A 19,403-nucleotide genomic window follows, 5' to 3' on the forward strand; every position below is an offset into this window, starting at 1 on the left:
AAAAGCACTGTATGATCACACGCTTTACGTTCATTCTGCACCAGAGATGCATCTTTCTTTGTGAGCATTTTAACTTTATTTTTGGCATAACTGAAATGATGAGAAGTATGGCCATACTCTTTTATCTCTCTTCTACAGCGAGTGGGAATAAATGTAAATAAACAGAAGAAAATCACAAAAACTTAAAGGGCCCTATTTTAACGATCTGAAACGCAAGTGCGAAGCGCAACGCGCAAGTGAGTTTGTGGGCGGATCTTGGGCGCTGTTGCTATTTTCCCGGCGTGAGAAATAACTCTTGCGCCGGGCGCAAATCAATAAGGGGTTGGTCTGAAGTAGGTTCATTATTCATAGGTGTGGTTTGGGCGTAACGTCAAATAAACCAATCAGAACGCTATCCAACATTCCCTTTAAACGCAAGGGCGCAAGTTCCATGGCGGGTTGCTATTATTATGACGGATTTACCAGGCGTACGCCAGGAGCGGTTCACAGCCGAGGAGACCCACGTTCTTGTAAGAGCAGTCAAAGACAAAGAAGTTGTTTTGTATGGGGATAGGAGAAACCCGCCCAAATCAGCGTAGGTTAAACAGGCATGAGAGGAAATAGCCACAATTGTCTCATCAGCTGGCATCCCCATCTTTACGCCAGCATAAATCGGGCACGCCGTGTAACGGGAGGTGGATCTGCCTCTACACAGACACCAGCAGAGGACATCGCTGCGTCCACCCTCACCGCTGAAAGGGTTTGGGGGCTTTGAAATCGGACCCAAGAAACGCAAGCAAGGTCCAACCCCAAAGTACTCTTACAAATCAAGTTCATATACATTAAGGTTTCTTATGAAAACATTTTAATTATTATTTACATAAAATAGGCTAAACGTAATACAGCCACACAACAAAGTTATGAAAATATTTTAATCGTTATTTGCATGAGAATAAATAAAAACTATCACCACAATGCTCACCACTATGATTCCCCTTATCTCGTGTATTAATATTTTTAAGTGTAACAATTTCTGATTTGCAAAAATAACTGTTGCATCTGTGTAGATTAGATAAGCAAAGTGTATGCGCGTTGTGCACGCTATACATTATGGTCAAGCATGCGCCCTTAAAATAGCATAATGAACAACGCGCAACGCGCCACTGACTTTAAACTTTTTTTTTCTGGTCAGTGGCGCAATTGTTTTTTGAAACTGCAAAATAGCATCAGGGATGGTTTGCGCCGAAACACGCCTCTTTTTTTGCGCTGAACCACCCAGGGAGCGCAAGTTCATTCCCTAGTTTGCCGACGTGCTTCTGTGATGGGAAAAACCCGCTGTGCGCCGGGGCAAAATACGAATGATACATGCGTCACTGACAAAGTCAATTGCGCTGGGTGCAAGATAGAGCCCAAAATGTCTATTATCATAGCAGCAACAAGAGCTAAATACAATTTTAAACTGTATTCAATTATATATTTCATATACTTATAAACTATGAGTCCTGGAAATCAGGGCCGGCGCCATTAATCCAATTAATGTGAATGGGATTTTAATGATAAAATGTGCTATTTAAAAATCACATTTGCCTACTGTATTGTCTTCCTAGAGTGAATAATAAGCTAAAATTGCATTATTTTAGTTAGGGACGGTCTGTTAGGCTTGGTCGAATTTTGATTGGTTGCTTGACTAAGCATGTTTCCCCAAACTAACATTACATAAAACTTCTTGCACTATGGAAAGCAAACATGAAGGCTACCAACATTCCATAATTTCAAGGTTGTATATTGCATTAACTAATTTCACCATGGACATTCGAAAATGGATTAAAGTATTACTCCACTTTCCTAAAAAAAATCCATATAATTATTGTCATCCAAAATTTTTCTCTTTCTTTGTTCAGTGGAAAAGAAATTAAATTTATTGTGGTTTAAAAGTAAAAAAAAAATATTTTTTCTTGCCAAAAATGACAATAATTTTGCTAGATAAGACCCTTATGCCTCATTTGGGATCTTTTAGAGCCATTTGAAGCTGCATTAAAACTGCAATTTTTAACTGCATTGAAACTGTAAACATTTGGTCCAATAAAGTCTATTAAATTGAGAAGAATCCTGGAATGTCCTTTAATTCAATTAAATTACATTAAACAGCAAACAAAATAGTTATGTGCTATCAACAATTTATATAATACATAATGTATGCTGACAGATGTTACATACAAATGATTCCTCTGGGCATCCACTGCTAATGCCGATGGTTCCAGGCTCCTCAAGGAGGTTAAAGTCCTTCTTCTGGAATTGGAAGCCCTTCACACAACCCTTCAACCCAATCAGAGATGACAGCTCAGGCCTGTGGGACATTCAAATATGGGTTATTACATTTATGCATTTGGCAGACACATCCAAAGCGCCTTGTAGGTATACTGACAAAGTATAACTTTTTATCAGTATGTGTGTTCCCTGAGTTTGAACCCATGACCTTTTGTACTGCCAATGCAATGCTCTACCACTGAGCTAGGAGCAGTACCACTGAGCATATTACAAATTGCAAAGCATTGCTTTGGTGTTAGACCTTCCTTCTTCCACCTAAAGTATATAAAAGAAAGGTTGATCTTATACCTTTATCACAAAGGTTCTCACCTTGGAAACTTAATGTGTGAGGGAGCTCCTCCAATGTAGATATCAGAGAACGGTAAAGTTTTTTTCTCATTTTCTATTGACTTTACATGACTCCTGTCTACTAGCAGAATGATCTTCTTAGAGTGATGATAAATCACAGACACCTGAAAAAAGCCAACTTGTTAAAACCTGCAATGCGTCCCACAAGCACATTTGTGTTATTTGATGAAGACAACATTTTAGGGGTGGTTTAAAAACACATTTAAAGACTTGATCTAAAGATAAACATTACCTCATGATATCTGGCATCATTGATCTGGAGTTTTGCTATGTCACTCTCCATGATTATGGGGCCGCTGGTGAAGCCAAAGTCGTATATGAGACGGAGAAATCCATTTTTCAACTCCAACACAAAGAAATTAGCCTGCGGAAGTCCATCATAAATTCATCCATACATCCACAGTTAAATTGTTTACAATTTTAATTATTTTTAATAAGTAAATCATTTTCAGAACAAAATTTAAAAGAACATTATATTTACCTCCTTAACCATGAGGAATAGTATGCCATTGTTGGAAACAGTTCGCACTTCTATATCAAATCGAGTGACAACTCCAATTTTGCCTCTTCCCTCAATGTTAGTGACTAAAGCAAAACCAGTGCCATCAAACAAATAACTTGTCACACGACTCTGAGAGAAAGCCAGCTTATGTCTGAAAAGGGAGATTGTAATGTATTAACAGACCATATAAGTGCCACCTTTCACATCACTTTCATGGGTTATGAAAGTTACAAAACAGGTGTAAAAAAAAGATTAGGGCTGTTTCTCAATTCCAAGAACACAAAGAACGGACTTGCGTTCTTGTGGAGACTGGTCTTGCCAGGCGACCTCGGAAGAACGAACTCAGAAGTTCGCGAGAACACAAAACACACTTGTGAGAATTGAGATGTGTGCGATCTTCCTGCTGGTCACGTGACCTCCCCAGATTTCAATGCGCAAGTCTGCACTCGATGCATCCTTGATATCAAGAACTCATCCGGGTATTTTCACGCGTCCTCTGTACTTGCGTTCTTGAGAATTGGAATTGAACTTCGACTGTTAATGATGACATAGAGCGAAGACAAAAGGACGCAAGATCGCTGAAGAACGCATATTGAGAAACAGCCCAGGTCAGTAACAGAACAAAGATTACAACACATTATATGGCACTTTACACAAATAGCATACAGGTTGTTGACCTACTCATGATTAAAGCAATTAGTATAAAAACCTCAAATATTTTTGGCAACGGTAAGATATTAAAGACATACTTTTATTTACTATAAGATTTTATCAACCCATTCTCATGATTTGCATATAAATGGCCCACCGTGTGAAATACTTATGCTAGATTCCCATTTGGCATGCATATGATACGCCAGTCCTTCCCGTTCACTTAATATGACACATCTTTTTGTGTCATTCGTTTTATTTTTATTGTTTTTTCTTTTCTGTTTTTTAAACCATTGTCGCTTGGGTTTGAGGTTAGATTTGGGATTTGCTTTAGAATGTCATTTAATATATAACATTCTCCATGTTTTTGTCTATTATTAAACCATGGTAGCTTGAAGTTGGGGTTAGACTTGGGGGGGTATGGGTTAGGCTGTCATTTTATGGAACAAAAAGTTGACAATTGACAATACAATAAACAACACGAAAAGATGTGCATATGTATTGCACGACTTTTCACACTGCGTGCTATTTATTCACAAATCATGAGAATCGGCTGGATTTTAAATAGCATAAGAAGCATGTATTGTATGTATACTTTCTTTTTGTTTTTGTTGATTTTGGCTATATCTGAAACATTTTTACTTTATCCAACAATTAAACAATATCATAATTTAGACATAATCTGTTACATTTATAGTCAAATGACTCTGTCATGGTTCTGCCATCTTGTCCTTTGTTTAATCTAGTCTTGTGGCAGAATCATGACAGACCCATGTTTTGTGTGGGTTCACGTGGTCTTAGTATTGGTTTACTGGACCACGTGTTCCCTGTGTCTTGTCTCTTTTACCCCGTTCCCTTGTCATCCTCCTCATTATTGTTTGATTTATATCACCTGTTCCCCTCTTGATTTGTTACCCTATTTAATCCTCTTGTATTCAGTGTCCTGTGCTTGTGCATTGTGTTCCAGATTCTTGTGAGTACTCTGTCTGATAAAGTCAAGTCTAGTTTATTGTGTGTTTAGTGTCATAGTCTAGTCTAGTCTAGTGGTGGGCAGAGCGAGGCTTCGTGAAACACTGAAACAGTTGAATCAATTGTGCCGTATGTTTCGAGGCTTCGAAACATCAATCCGAAACCGCCTCCACAGTGACACCTAGCGGTCGTTTGCATGTCTTTACATGAAGCAGCCTTGACAAGATTTTAGACGAGCGCTGACAAATTGTATCCCGCATGTTGTTTGATTGACACACAAGTGATAGAATGGGAGAGTAGATAGTGCTCTCGACTCTCATTCGTAGATCTTAGGATCGAACCTGGGAAATGTATGTGCTACGTCATCATAATAAAATAGTTTTGTTGTTGTTTTAACATCTGTTTGACAACTACATGAGCTTTTAGGCTCACAGTTGTCGATAACTATAGGCTATTCGGGTCTATTTAATGAAAAAAAAAATAGAATAGAGATATACCAAATAAATAATAAGAGATTCATAAAATATATTAAGCCATAATATGCCACATTGTTTACATATAAAGATCTTTATTCAAATATATAAATTGTTCTGTGTTGATAAACTCAACCAGCTACTTTTTTACATATAATTTCTCCAGCCTTTGAAAACATTCTCACACAAGGGACACTTGTTGCTGGCATGCATTTTTTGTAAGTAGCCTAAGTGTTACATACCTATGAGGAAAAATTACTTCTTTTCAGTAATTTATAGTATTTGATCTTGCCAAAAACGCATCTATGAGGTATTGTCAGTTTTGTTTCCTACCCTGTCAGTTTAAGATTCGACGCAGATTCGACAGGTACGCCACCTTTCGAAATACTTGTGAAATGCACCGCTTGGTGTTTCGAATCACTTCATCACGTGACATGGGTGTTTCGAATCACATTTCGGAGCAGTGTTTCGAAACATTTACGCTTCGGGATCTCGACACAGTGTCGAAACGTCAGTTTCGCGGGAGCCATCCCTAGTCTAGTCTAGTTAAGTGTTCATTTAGTATCTTGTTATGTTGTTTTGCCCCCTCGTGGGTTTTGTTTTCTGTTTATAGTACAAATAAAGTGTTGTGTTCATCCACTGCTGTCTGCACTTGGGTTCGTCCTTCACACCACATAACCGACTCAATAATTTTAATGCCCACTGTAATGATAGTTTAGTCAAATTATAGTGTCAAGCTAAACCATTTAAACCTGTAATCCTGTAAGTTATAAAAAAGGAAAAATTATCAAACAAATACCCTTAAGCATTTCCTGAAAGATAATAACCCTCTTTTGTTGACCATTTGTTAAAATAGTCTTTCAGGCCCTATTATGTACACTTTCAATGAAAATTAGTGCTATAGAAAGGGCAACAATAATCTGTGTACCATTTTGTTGTAAAGCACAATATGGAAGCAATAAAGCTTTTATTTACCTGGAACAAGGCACCGATGTTGCAACATTCATTTTGTGAAGTTGTTTAAAGTTGTACAAACTGATGACATCACTGTTCAAATTTTCTAATTCAATGCATCCAACAAAAGGAGCCAAAGTCAAAGCTGGAGGAAGCTGAAAGTACATGAAGTGTTCATTATTTACAATCAACTATATTCTTACTAAAATCAAAATGCTTCTCAATTTTGCAAAAAAAAAACCCTGCTTAGACATAGGAGCTTTTTTGACCTATAGAATACTGAGATATTATCCTAAAAGAAGAAGCACCTTCACATCAGGAGGCACTCCTCCCACAACAAAGATAGTGTCTTTGGGGTCAAGGTCAAACAGCGAGTCTATCCCATCTGTCTCTCCTTTCTGAATAAACTTCTGCTCTGCTGTGGTGTCCTGACTTGGAACTGTAAGGAACACTTTACCATGACGACCCAACCTACCAGACAAATAAGAAGGGAGTAAATCCAATATACAAAGTAAAATGTGCAAAAGAACTTTACATAAATGTCAAAATGCTTAATCTTTTAATAAGCAACCAAACAAATCTGAAACTTTACCAAAGAAAACAAAAACATTTGGCTTTAAATGTCATTATATAAGTCAGAGAAATTGTATAATGCTGCAAAGTACAAATAAGATGTCACTGTTCACTTTTAAGGGGACTCAACAGTCAACACTTCATCATAGTGTTGATTCTATTTGGAATGCTTCCGTGGCGGTGACTGAAGCATGTGTAAATAAATGAGGTTTACTAAGAAAATAAAGTGGTTCCTGCATTGGACATCAACTTCTTTGTCCTCAGGAAGCCACATTGTTTTTGTCAGTATAAAGATACAATTGACAATCCAGGATGTTTGTGCAACGGCAGTCTGGGCCTCTCTGCACCTATGCTTAAGTTTTAACATCTTGAACTTTAATCCATCCCCAGGCTCTCAAGTCCTTTAGGGCTGATCCTTAAGTGTGTCTTTGCAGAATTTTTAAATATGGTTTTAATGTTTCCATAGCATCAACACCATGAACTATGCAATTAAAAAATAATCATGTGTCTACCTCTCCACTTTAACAAGGTTGAAGACAGGAGGCCAGGAGCTGACTGGCTTTGAGCTGAGGGGTATCTCAACATCATCTCCTCCCAGGTTGTACACATACACTAGATTATCATTCTTTATGGCCAGTCCCATGTAGTCCTTCTGTCCCTATACACACACAACCCACACAAACAAGTTAACATCCTGTTTACATCCATTAAACAAGAAAGGTTTGTTTGGGCTATATACTGTAAACTAAAGCAGCTAATGCTTACATTTCTGCAGCTTTTGCTTAGTTGTTGCCATAGCTAACAACTGTTTTTCATGTTCATAACATAGATGCACCATGTTTCAAATTCATTTAATACATGTGTGAAAAGAGACCTACAGGGGAGGTTGAGGAATTCTTTAGTTGCCAAAATTGAAAAGATTAGAAGAATAAGTTATCAAACACAAAGAGATGAAAGAAAGCAAAATAAATAGAGAAAATCGTGGTGCACGGGAATGTCATATGGTCCCTTATCTTTGAAGCGTTCTTTCAATTTTGGAAGTACCAGAGACAGATTGCACAAAAAGTTTATTTTTCACAGTAAACAACTTCTCTCCCCTCACTGTTGTGTTTGTTCTCTTTTAGTTTCTGTCCTTCTTTTCCTCTTCATCTAACTTTCAAATGCTTAAATCTGTCTGTTTAATCTGTTTATCTGAGTGCCCTTCTCTAAGCAAGCCCGTCTCTTTTGTTCAGCTTTTTCTGAGAGAGTACTATATGCTTTTCATTCATTTTTTACACATTCACAGTTGAATATTTTCCCCACTTACTTGCTTGTCTCCCAGGTACAGTAAGAACCGGTCCTCAATGGGGTCTTTGTCAGGGTCTACTCTAATGTAGAAACTGATAGATGTGACAGTCTTCAGCTCATCTACATTGGTCGGGGAATGAACCTCCACAGCAGACTGTCCATTAAACTTCATGGACACTTGCACCTGCAGGCATACAAAGGATATATTTCTGCACTGTACTATACCTTGTTTTGTAAAAAATCCTCATTTAGATTTTTGTCAAATATTCCACGAGAAAAATACACAAAGTATCACAAGAGAGACGAAACAGTCCTGCTTTTAAATCGCTCTAACAATATTTGAGATTTTACGTATATGCCAAAAGACAAAACACATCTATGGTTTCTATGGCAGCCAGAGCAGAAACGAAGTGTAAAGGTTTTGTCTTCTCAAATTCTGGTTTCACATTTCATATCTTTTATTTTGAAAGTTGATTGTCTTGGTTGAGGGTAAGCCCTCATGTATTGCCTTGTCTTTGTCTTGCTTTGTTTAACTGTATTGTTCATCTGTTTGGTGAGTTCTGTCCTGTTTTTATGCATCTACTTTAGTGTTTTGTTGTGTTTATATTGTATGTTTAATAAACTGCACTTGGGTTCTCAACTTGCTCGCCTCTCAGTGGACATTTATTACACCGAAGATAACCCACACATAATGGCATTGACAAGCAACCCTATAAACAATTATCTGAGTTCAAACATTGTTAAAAAACATTTGAGATAATGTGAGTGCAAATGTAAACAAAATATAAAACACGGTACTAGTACTTTGTTGGATATTTTAATGCAAAAATCTTAGATATTGTGCCTTTAATACATTTAAGACAATTTGGAAATTTAGCTTAAGTAGATATATATAAGAAGACACATTTTTGCAGTGTGAAAACAAACTTTGGGGAGCACATGAAGAATTTAAAAGTTGAAAAGCTTTTTCCCAAAAGCTACAAAAAGTTTGTGTATGTTTTTGGCCTGTATTTCTCAAAGAAAAAATACACAAAATGACCAAAAGCCACAAACATTTTGATTCTATAGGAAACTCTGAGTTCATAATATGTCTGTCTTGAAAAGTTAAACATTCGTTTAAACACTCAGTATCAAAAATCTATTATAAGACTATCACTCAACGCTGTGCGGATTTGGCAGCCAGGCAAGAATTTTAGGATCTGTACATTAATTTTACACAGTAATGTTAGCTTAGTGTAATTGTTGATATGCTTTAGCTATGATTTGATTGGTAATTTACTGGTTAATTATTTAGCTTGTTATCAGAAATAATCTACTCTAGAAGACTATGTTGATATTGATTCTATGTGGAAGTCTACCGGAAGTTATGTTTGGTCCACAAACGTCGTTTATGTTGTTGTCGCCAAAACAGTCTATAGAAAGTAAGTGAGTTATTGTGTTTTAACAGGCTTAGAAAACATGATCTTTTTTTAAATGGCTATGATTTACCTTCTTGGCAATGCTGCGTGCCTGAGCGATAAGTTCTCGGATTTTCATGATGTTTGTGGAGACATTATTTACAGGTCTTTTTTCTTCAACCAGATGCAGCTTATTGAGTAGTTCTGGCACAACCTCTGTAAGGTCATCCACTAAACACACAAATACACAATGAAGAAGATATCAGCAACACTTATTATAATCCTGCAGATTCACATATGAGACCTTTGAATACATCAAAGAATAATAGATAGTTCTTAATGTGTGTCATAAACTTTATAAGATAACTTGTTACAGCCAAATGAAAGTAACAATACAAAACTAAAGGAAACTCAGAACACCATATTTCAATCTTCTTCTGCATGTTCACAAAAAACCTACTGTATACATAAAGTGTTACCACAATACTATAAGCAAGTAAGATGTGACACAATGGGAATCCAGTGATTATTTACACTTTTTTCTTACCCATACAATCTCAGTTGTGTTGACATTCTCCAAGCCTTAATACGTACATAAAACATATGCACATGTAATATGCATACACAATATTTAAAATGCAACTTTTCTCTATTTTGTGTAAGTGGGTGGAGCCACCATACCCGCCTCTCCAGCAGACTGAACTGTGCGTTCCAATGCTGCGGGAGAATACAAGTCATTCTTCTCATTGTTGTTCCACTCTTCTACTTTCTGTAAAATTGGCGTCACCATCTCCAATACTTCAGCGGAGCGATTCAGAGTTCCCTCGGCCACTTCCTGAGTAAACTGCAGGCGCTTTGGTGTACGATCTGTAACATAATAATAACATAATTATAACCACAACTGGAAAATAAACACAACTCGGATTCCACTACTGTCAATAACAGTAGTGGAATCATGTGTTATGCTAAATCTGTGTGCACATACATCTAATACCAGTCATGTATCATTGTGTGCTCATGTGTTTGCATTTTCTTGGCAACTTGAAATGTCTGTGAAGTTTATTTCAATGTTTAGACACTTTGCTGTCTCCTGTTTGGGTTGTATTCTTGTTTTCTGACTACTGCCCGTACTTTGACCAAAAGTTGGATATGTTATCTCTGTGTTTTATATCATTAAACTTCAGCAAATGGATTTTACATGGATTCAAACATTAGCATGAGTTAAGTGCAGAATACTTTGCATGAATTGAATCCAGGGATTGAATTTAGTTACATGTTCAATTTGAAATGCACTGTTAAATTAAGTTTTAGAATACATGGTCTACCAGAAGAACAAGAAGAAGAAGTGTTTTAATTTTTACAGGGCCTTTCCATAGTTTGAGGTCAGAAGGTGTTTGTAGGACTGGGGACCACAGTTTATACACAGAGTTTTTGCAAACATTAACATAAGCTTAATATGTTAATAATGTAAAATGATCATGCAGAGACAGTTTGTTCATTCATGCCTTTTTGAATTGCGTTGATGTCATTCATGATCCTAGCCAGTTTTTTAGAGGAGCTTTCCATCATCTCATTGGTCTCTTCAATGTATTTCTTATTGTCAAGGACGGTGTTTTCAACATCTGCAAAATAAAATAAATACACATTCTGCATAAAAATTTGGTAATCCTTAAATATTTCAAAACAAAAGCGCTTTATAAAAAATGTATATGTCCAAAAAGCAGGACAAAATAGAAAGAGACATCTCTATTCTTCACCTTGCTGTTCAACCCGTAAGGATGAAGCCTCTTTGAACACATTGTCACTCTGAGGGCGCATGAAGTCTAGTTGATATTTTAATCCATCGATAGCCTGAGAGAAACATCAGGGATCACAAGAGGCAATAACAATAAATGTAATGCACAGAGATACCCAAAACACTAACAAAAATGTCAATACATTGCTTTTTAGGGATGATTCCATGGAATATCAAGTAATGTGATAATTCAATGCTATTATTTGAAGTCCACTGGAATACCAGGAAACATAAATGGTAATCTTTCAATACTATGGTATATTTCAAAGAAACATGGTTTTAGCCTGAGCATACAAGTATCCTGCACTGTAAAAAAAACTTTTCTGCCTTAAAATTTTTTGTTAAATCAACTCAGATTGATTTACAAGTCATGTCAACAGAGATGAGTTGTCACAACTTATAAAATATAGTTGAGAAAAGTGAACTTAATTTTATAAGTTATAACAACTCACCTGTAGTTATAACAACTCATCAATAGTCAAGATAAATAATAGTAAGTTAAAATGACTTGTAAATTCGAGTTGATTCAACAAAATTTTTTAAGGCAGCAAAGTATTTTTTACAGTGTGGCATTACCACTTTCTGAAGGCAATTGTGAATATTTTGGCCCAATTATTGATTTTTTTTATTATGCAATGCTTAAATTAAATCATAACAGGAACTAGATTTTCTTTTAAATATAAGTGAGGCTATAATTATTTTTGGCTATATGGTTCAATAAAGAACATCTTCCATCCACAGAACCTGTTCAACAAAAGGTTCTTTGTAGTGGAAAAATGTTCTTCAGACCATAAAAAGCCAAAAACTAAAACTTTAAGGAATATTTAACCAAAAAGATCTTTGGGGAACCAAAATGTTTCTTCTATGGAAGGGATTTAAAGAATATCTTGTAGCACCTTTATTTTTAAGTGTGTAAATCAATGATAGCCTTACTACAGAAAACAACACTAATGAAAGCATAGAGTATCTCCTCTTACATCATGAGTCCTGCTGGAAATGTTGAGAGAGGTCAGGCTAGTGATGTTGGCATCATCAATGTGTTTGACAATATTGTCGTACACATTAAAGGCGCTCAGAGCTTTCTGCACGTGTCCATTTGCATCACTTCCTTTCAGATTACTAAAGAGATTAAAGACACATCATGTATTAGATTATTTGTCAGACAGCATTTAAGCTAAAAGGAATTTGATTCAGCTCAAAGTGTCTTTGGTCTCTCTGGTTTGACAAAGTCTGCGAACTCAGTTGTCCCTGGTCTAATGCTGCAACGATTAGTCTATTTAAAAAGTGTTATTAGTTTAATAGTTGAGCTTTGTAAATTTTCTGTAACTTTCTTTTAAACAGCAACATTATGCATGAGGTTAAAAAATGGATAAAAACCTAATAGACCCCTTTAAGTAGGTTGAAATCAAATGACTAACAGTACTCTAACAGTACTGTAACAGTAAATTTACCCAACAGCCAAAATTAAACATTATTATACTACCATTGTTATAAAGATTTACAAATTAGGGTAAGTTAAAGAAACATTTTTAAACAGTTTTTATATATATTTTTGGTATTAACAAAAAAAGTTACGGATTAAAGCTTTAAATGACACTCACTATTTCAGTTCTTCAGCATGTCTCTGCAGTTCATCAGTATGCTCCTCAGCTCTTAACACTAGATCTCTGTCTGACTGAGACAGTTTATCGGTTCGCTTCTCCAGCAACATCATAGCCCCATCTATTTCTGCATGCTGTTCTCTGACTCGCTACACACAGTAAGAATATCAATGAAATAGTAGTTTTGCCTCTGTAGAAATACTTGTAAATGTTGATTTAGGCTCAAATGTGGCTAATCAAGAGATACTTACCATCACTACATCTTCCACCTTAATGACGGTCAAGTTTGCTTCCGAGATGCTTTCTTTAGTCATAACAATAGTTTGATCAACTGCATCATAAGTGTCTATTAGACGCTGCTGCTGTGCCTGAAATAAAAGAAGTGAATAAAGGAAGTGAATAAAGTGAAAGGTTTCTCCAATAACAAATAAAAAAGTAAACATTTATTCTTACAATGGCACTTGCAAAGTCACTACAGCGTGTTCTAACTGCTGTGGGGCAACATGCTATGGAGCCAGAATTGCTATTCTCCATCCTTGTCTGATTCACACCAGTGTTTCTATGCGCTATACTATAGGAAGGAGGGTCACCGGCCACTTGGTGTACTGGGTTTTGCATGCATGCTTATGCTGCATTGTTGTATTGTGCCTATCTGCTGCCCTATGTTGTCAGTTCAGTGATATAACATATTATATGCAGGCTGAGACTGGATATGCAAAACTACAGTGCCCAGGGGTTTGGAGTTGCTTTTGATTGTATCCTTTAGTGTTGGTATACAACGTTCAGCGTTGGGTGCACGCGCAGCATGGGGTCAGGAAAAGGCGGCTACTAAAAACTAATCAATAGAATACAGGCTTTCTAATTTAATCTAACAGGGCTAATAAATGATAACTTACATGAAATGAAGTGAGCACTACAAACACAAGCCTCTTTGATCTTTGCATTGTCCCAGTCTGCACGTTTAATTGCTGGCAACCACATATATCATCTATTTTTTTTATTTATGAGATCCTGCAGGAATCCTGAAAAACTTAACTGCAGAGCTGGTGCAATTTTCACAGCCCAAGACGCAACACGTAGGTGACAATACTCAACCAAACGATTCAACCAAACGATACGCAACTCAACTTGATAGAATGACTTTTCTTACCCCGACATGCGCAGTGCGAACCTCAAATTCTCCTGTGACATGAACTGTAAAGGGGTCTATAAGGCACAACCAAGAGAACTTGATCCTCGTCCTCCCTAAGCTTGCTGTGAAGCTGTGGTATTGGGCTCACTGGAGCAAAAGCAGAAGAAGACCTCAGGACCAGTTGTAAGCTAAGGCTTCTGTGCTGAAGGTAGCCTCGGTCAGAAAATACCAAAGTGGACAATGCAAGGTTTCCTGAGAGACAATCAGGTCAAAATGTGAGCCCGAACCGAAGACAAATTAATTGGACCACCTGAGGGTGGAGCCGCCACACCCTGCAGAGCGTACCCTGCCGTAAATGTGCATGTGCTTCACGGTTGAGGTCAAGGGGATTAGAGAGGCAACTTAAGTCTCTGCTTACTCTAAAGAAGAAGGTGGCGGGCAGGCTGCAACCAAAGGAAACTACCTCAATCGAGAATGCCATATAACCAAAGATAGGAGATGCTTTGCACGGGGGAGAGCTTGCTCTTCTCCTAGTTGACTTAAAACCCCAGACGACTTATGTCCTCAAGCATCAGGATCCTATGAACACACAGCTGCTCTCAAGAGTGGGCTAGAATGAGCCAGTCATCAAGGTAGTTGAGTATTCGGATGCTTTTCTCTCTCAAGGGACAGACGGAAGGGAAGTACCAAAGGTAGAGTTAGTGGTTTTTGCACCCACAACAACATTTACATCACCTTTGTGCATTTGACAGAGGCTTATATCCAAAGCGACTTACCGTGCATTTAATCTATTTTTATCTTATTTGTATCCATTTCAATTTTAAGTTGGATTTTTAACAGTATGTTTAATCCCTAGGATCGAACCCATGGCCATTGTGTTTCTAACGCAATGCTCTACCAAATAAGCCAGAGGATCATAACAAATAGGAGTACTGCATAAGGTAGGTACCTGTCTCCTTTGTAGTTTAAGCTGATTGTTCTTATATTTCATTAGTGTCTGCTGCACAGCATCATCAGCATTGTTGAGGAGATCCTGAGCTTGAAAGAGCCTTGATGTAAATCGACCCATCACCTCCCGCACAGGAGACAGATGACCCTGTGTTGTCATCAACGTTTTCTCCAACTGACGCACACGCCAAAACACTATTCACACACATTAAGGGTGTTAGAGGCTAAATGAGGGAACACAAGCAGAATTCAGTTTTACAAACAAAAACATACATTCGCTGGCCTCTTTGGATTCGGTAGTTGCAAGCGGTTCTTTGGGTGACAGGTTCAGTTTTCTCATCCAACCCAAGATCCGTTCAGCCTCTGCTGTTTTCTGCTTCTGTACTTCTAGATCTAACTCCTGATGGACACTGTACAATTCCCAATCTCGGATCATTTCTGAAATACACAAAAACACTATAACAACCACATTGTCTCTTGTAAAGACATCACACTACTTGGACACTTGAAATTAACACTAAACAGCAATTAAAAGCCAGGTATAAATGCTTAGGTAATACAGTATTCTGTGAGCATCTCATTATATTCTGAAAAACTGCACAGGCCTGCAAATCATTCGAGTTTTTTTTGGGGGGGGGAATTTGGAAACATTAGTAAATAAAGAAATACTAATTAATAGAGCTCATGGGACAGGCAAAGTTCCACCGTGTATGCCTGGCCTTAATCAACATGCGCAGTATGATCTCATGAAAATCTGTTTTCACATCATGGAAAATTAGATCATTTTATACGTGTCCATGTCACGGAATTCAGCCTTTTTTCAGTGACAGAAGCATGGATGTCTTTTCCATGTCACTTCCATGGATTTCTTGTGTCATTTTATGTATTGTTTTCTCATTGTTTTTTCCTATTTTCAAATCATTGTTGCTTGGGGTTGGGGTTAGAGTTGGGGTTTGGGTTAAGATGTCTAAAAATGTAACAGAAAGTGATTCTAGTGTCAACAGCGATGTGTCTAGGATGATTACTGATCACCTGGGAGAAGCACTGATACCCAGGTGTAACAAGAGCCTTTGTTTCAGTTTACATTTTTTCAATGGTTTATTGATCTGTAAACATGTAATAGTCAAGGATTCAACTCATTTTACCCTCTAAGACGACGTTAAGTGATGTCAGATTAGAACTGAGTGTCTTTGCTAAGGTAGAGCCTTCAAGCGTTTCTTGATCCACACGATCTCCCAAAGACTTCACAATTTCCTCCTGACACAACAAAATATCAACATCAGTTCAAGACCACATGAATATAGCAGATTTCATGGCTCCTGTTCACCTTCATTTTAACAAAGCTGCATGACAGAGGGAGACAAGAAGACAAATAGGTATACAGTAGCTGGGTTTCCATCACACTGATTTTATGCGCATTTTGAAGTATCACATAAGAAACAAGTGATGTTCCTTACAAGCCAAATATCAAATAAAAATCCTTGCAAAAACGTTTGTACGCTCTCTTGAGGTGGTTTTTAACTTATGCGAAAGAGTAAATCCGAATAATTGGAGATGGAAACGCATTTGCAGAATAAATTCTGACCTAGCGAACGTTAAACACACATGACACGTCTAGCTGTATCAGCTGTCTTTCCCATATATGGGACTCGACATCATCGCATCAAAAAATCTGCATTTCATTTTCTGTGCATAGCATTCTGTTTGGCAGTTACAATCTGCACTGCTAGTAAATTGATAACTTGCCAAATCCTAACTAAATACACTCCTGTCTCCATTTTCTAATCGTGTCTTGTTTTATTTACTGTTGGTTAGAAGGTTATCAATACCACCATCAATTCCCTTGAACAACTTGATGAAAACGCACCTACTGTAATTCAATTTGTTTGTTTTTCTTTATTTTTGGTGAATTTGGAAAAGATTTGCTTCACGTTTTGATGTAAACCCAGCTAGTTAAAGAAGTTGTCATATCAGAATGAAAGCAGTTGAAAAATGTTTGTAACAAAAACTTTTAATGTTATTTAAGCTCAGTAGTCTTGGTGTAAAATAACAAAAAACTCAAAGTGTGGCTTTAAAGCAGGGGTAGGGAACCCTGGGTCCTGGAGAGCTATTGTCCTGCAGAGATAAACACACCTGCATTTCATTTCCAAGTTATCATGAAGACTTTGATTAGATTTTTTAGGTGTGCTTTATTAGGGTTAGAACTAAACTCTTCCAGGACAGTGGGCCTCCAGGAACAGGAATCCCCACCCCTGCTTTAGAGATTAGGTATAGACGGTTTCATCGGACGCACGTGATACACGTCTGGATCCGAACCTTACTTCCGGTTTCGTTTTTTTAATGGTCTGACTAGTTACTAAACTGATCTCTTGAACGAATGCCTCGTCAAAAATAACAAATGTTTTGGTTTCCTAGGTAATCTATGTGTTGTTTTTTTGCTTGTTATATAAATAAACTATGTTTAAAGAACTTTGTTGTTATTTATTCTTAACGGAGTTTACCGGAAGTTACGTGCGGACCGCGACAGCCGCTTGTTTATGTTGTTTCTGCTGAAACGGTCTATAACCTCAAAAGTTATTCAGTTTAGCAACTATTATGAAAGACAGAAATTAGGGAGTCCTGAAATAAGTGCCACCTCTTCAGCAAGCAGTTCCATGTCATTAAGCAGCTGATGTGTTTCTTCTTCCACCTTCCCTGTATCAGCTCTCATTATTGCAGATTTATTCCTCCAGCCTACAAACTGCGCCTGTTACAAAACAATAAAAGCAACATTATCTGTTCTTTGATTATATCCATTTCTTCTACAACTGATAATTTCGACCAATGCAAATCAACAGCTTTGTTTGCTTTTTATATTTTGTGTGGTACGGATATGATCAATCCTAGTCAAACATGTTCCAAGTACTACCAGAACCAATTCAGTCTGACATGGGAGTCACATGTCACCAACAAGGAGGTTGAAAACCACAGCCTCTGTACCTCTTGAGATCGGGGAGTGAGGTTTACACACCGTACAGCTGTCACACATTATCTGGCCTCTGTTACACAAACACAGATCCCATACATCCAAGTGCTGTTACCTGTAGTCTATGTGCAGTGTAGTTGTAGTATTTTAATCTGTCATTGGCAGCAGCTCCTGTAGAAATGTTCAACACGGTATTCCTGACCTGATCCAGAGTTTTGTTGGACTGACGAATATCTCCAATCAGATTCCAGATACATGCATCACAATCTGGGGAGAAAAGGAAAAGTTACTCTTGACATATTATTAAATTATCATATTTGTATAATGTAACTGTTCAACTGTTGTTCAATTCAATTCAATTCAATTTTATTTATATAGCGCTTTTCACAATTGTTAATTGTTGCAAAGCAGCTTTACATGAGTAGATGTAGAGGAGAACATTGAAAATCAATACATAGTATAAGAAGTAGAATATAGCGGCTAAGGATAAAAAACCGTGTAAGCGAGCATATTAATAATGTAACGTATACAGTAAAGTGCTAAGTTAAGCCAAAGTTGGCTGACTCTCCCTGGGACTAAAAAACCCCCTAGGAGAAAACCCAATGGGAAAAAATCCTAAAAGGACAAAAAACCCTAGGGAGAGATTAATATTTATATTTATAATATATAGACACGGTAGGGATAGGAAGCGTGTAAGCGGATTAAACTGGTTCAGCCGGTGGCCGTTGGTCGCGCATCGGTTGGGCGTCACGTTGAAGGACAGCCAGTTGATCAGTGGTGCGATGACCTTCACAGCAACAGGAACTGGGTCTGTTTGTCTCATTGTCCTCAGAGTCGAGGACGAGACAGGGAGACAAAAACAGAATTCTATTAGCGTAGGGGCCGTTCGCATGTAATGCAAGTGTCATACATTATAGTGGTTTAATTCAGCTCGGTTCCAGACAGGCTAACTATTGCGGCAAGAGTAAATTACCCGTATGAGGTATGTGAGTGCTTTGTTCTAGACAAAATAACTACTGCGGGAAAAGTACATTTACTGGACATTCTATGTGAATGCTTTGTTAAAGAAGAATGTCTTAAGTTTAGATTTAAATTGATCGACTGTGTCTGATACTCGAACATTATTTGGTAAATCATTCCAGAGCTTAGGGGCTAAGTAGGAAAAGGATCTACCACCTTTAGACACTTTTGATATTCTAGGGATAATTAAGTAACCCGAATTTTGTGATCGCAGTTTACGTGGTGGATTGTATTCTGATAGTAGTTCTTTTATATACGAGGGCGCTAGGCCATTTAAGGCTTTGTAGGTGATTAGTAATATTTTAAATTGTATGCGATATTTAACTGGTAGCCAGTGTAAAGATGCCAGAATTGGACTAATGTGGTCATACTTTTTAGATCGAGTAAGCACTCTTGCGGCGGCGTTTTGAACCAGCTGTAGCTTGTTTACCTGATTTGCATGGCATCCCCCGAGTAACGAGTTACAATAGTCTAATCTAGA

General features: G+C 37.5%; 1 protein-coding gene across 2 annotated transcripts in view; it reads right to left on the minus strand.

Annotated features, from left to right (window-relative positions):
- lama4 (laminin, alpha 4) overlaps positions 1 to 19,403 on the minus strand; it is a 112,063-nt gene that overhangs the window by 68,137 nt on the left and 24,523 nt on the right. For both annotated transcript variants that reach the window (XM_065263715.2, XM_065263714.2), the window contains exons 9-28: positions 18,018 to 18,169; positions 17,573 to 17,683; positions 16,083 to 16,194; positions 15,211 to 15,375; positions 14,939 to 15,132; positions 13,109 to 13,225; positions 12,858 to 13,006; positions 12,234 to 12,375; positions 11,219 to 11,312; positions 10,967 to 11,083; positions 10,143 to 10,328; positions 9,553 to 9,692; positions 8,084 to 8,248; positions 7,290 to 7,435; positions 6,513 to 6,675; positions 6,226 to 6,359; positions 3,137 to 3,308; positions 2,888 to 3,019; positions 2,617 to 2,759; positions 2,197 to 2,326 (exon numbers count right to left, since the gene is read on the minus strand). In XM_065263715.2, coding sequence (XP_065119787.1) covers positions 2,197 to 2,326; positions 2,617 to 2,759; positions 2,888 to 3,019; positions 3,137 to 3,308; positions 6,226 to 6,359; positions 6,513 to 6,675; positions 7,290 to 7,435; positions 8,084 to 8,248; positions 9,553 to 9,692; positions 10,143 to 10,328; positions 10,967 to 11,083; positions 11,219 to 11,312; positions 12,234 to 12,375; positions 12,858 to 13,006; positions 13,109 to 13,225; positions 14,939 to 15,132; positions 15,211 to 15,375; positions 16,083 to 16,194; positions 17,573 to 17,683; positions 18,018 to 18,169 — 2,864 coding nt within the window. The remainder of the gene's footprint in view (positions 1 to 2,196; positions 2,327 to 2,616; positions 2,760 to 2,887; positions 3,020 to 3,136; positions 3,309 to 6,225; positions 6,360 to 6,512; positions 6,676 to 7,289; positions 7,436 to 8,083; positions 8,249 to 9,552; positions 9,693 to 10,142; positions 10,329 to 10,966; positions 11,084 to 11,218; positions 11,313 to 12,233; positions 12,376 to 12,857; positions 13,007 to 13,108; positions 13,226 to 14,938; positions 15,133 to 15,210; positions 15,376 to 16,082; positions 16,195 to 17,572; positions 17,684 to 18,017; positions 18,170 to 19,403) is intronic.

Source organism: Paramisgurnus dabryanus, chromosome 12, assembly GCF_030506205.2.
Source record: "Paramisgurnus dabryanus chromosome 12, PD_genome_1.1, whole genome shotgun sequence".
NCBI lineage: Eukaryota > Metazoa > Chordata > Actinopteri > Cypriniformes > Cobitidae > Paramisgurnus > Paramisgurnus dabryanus.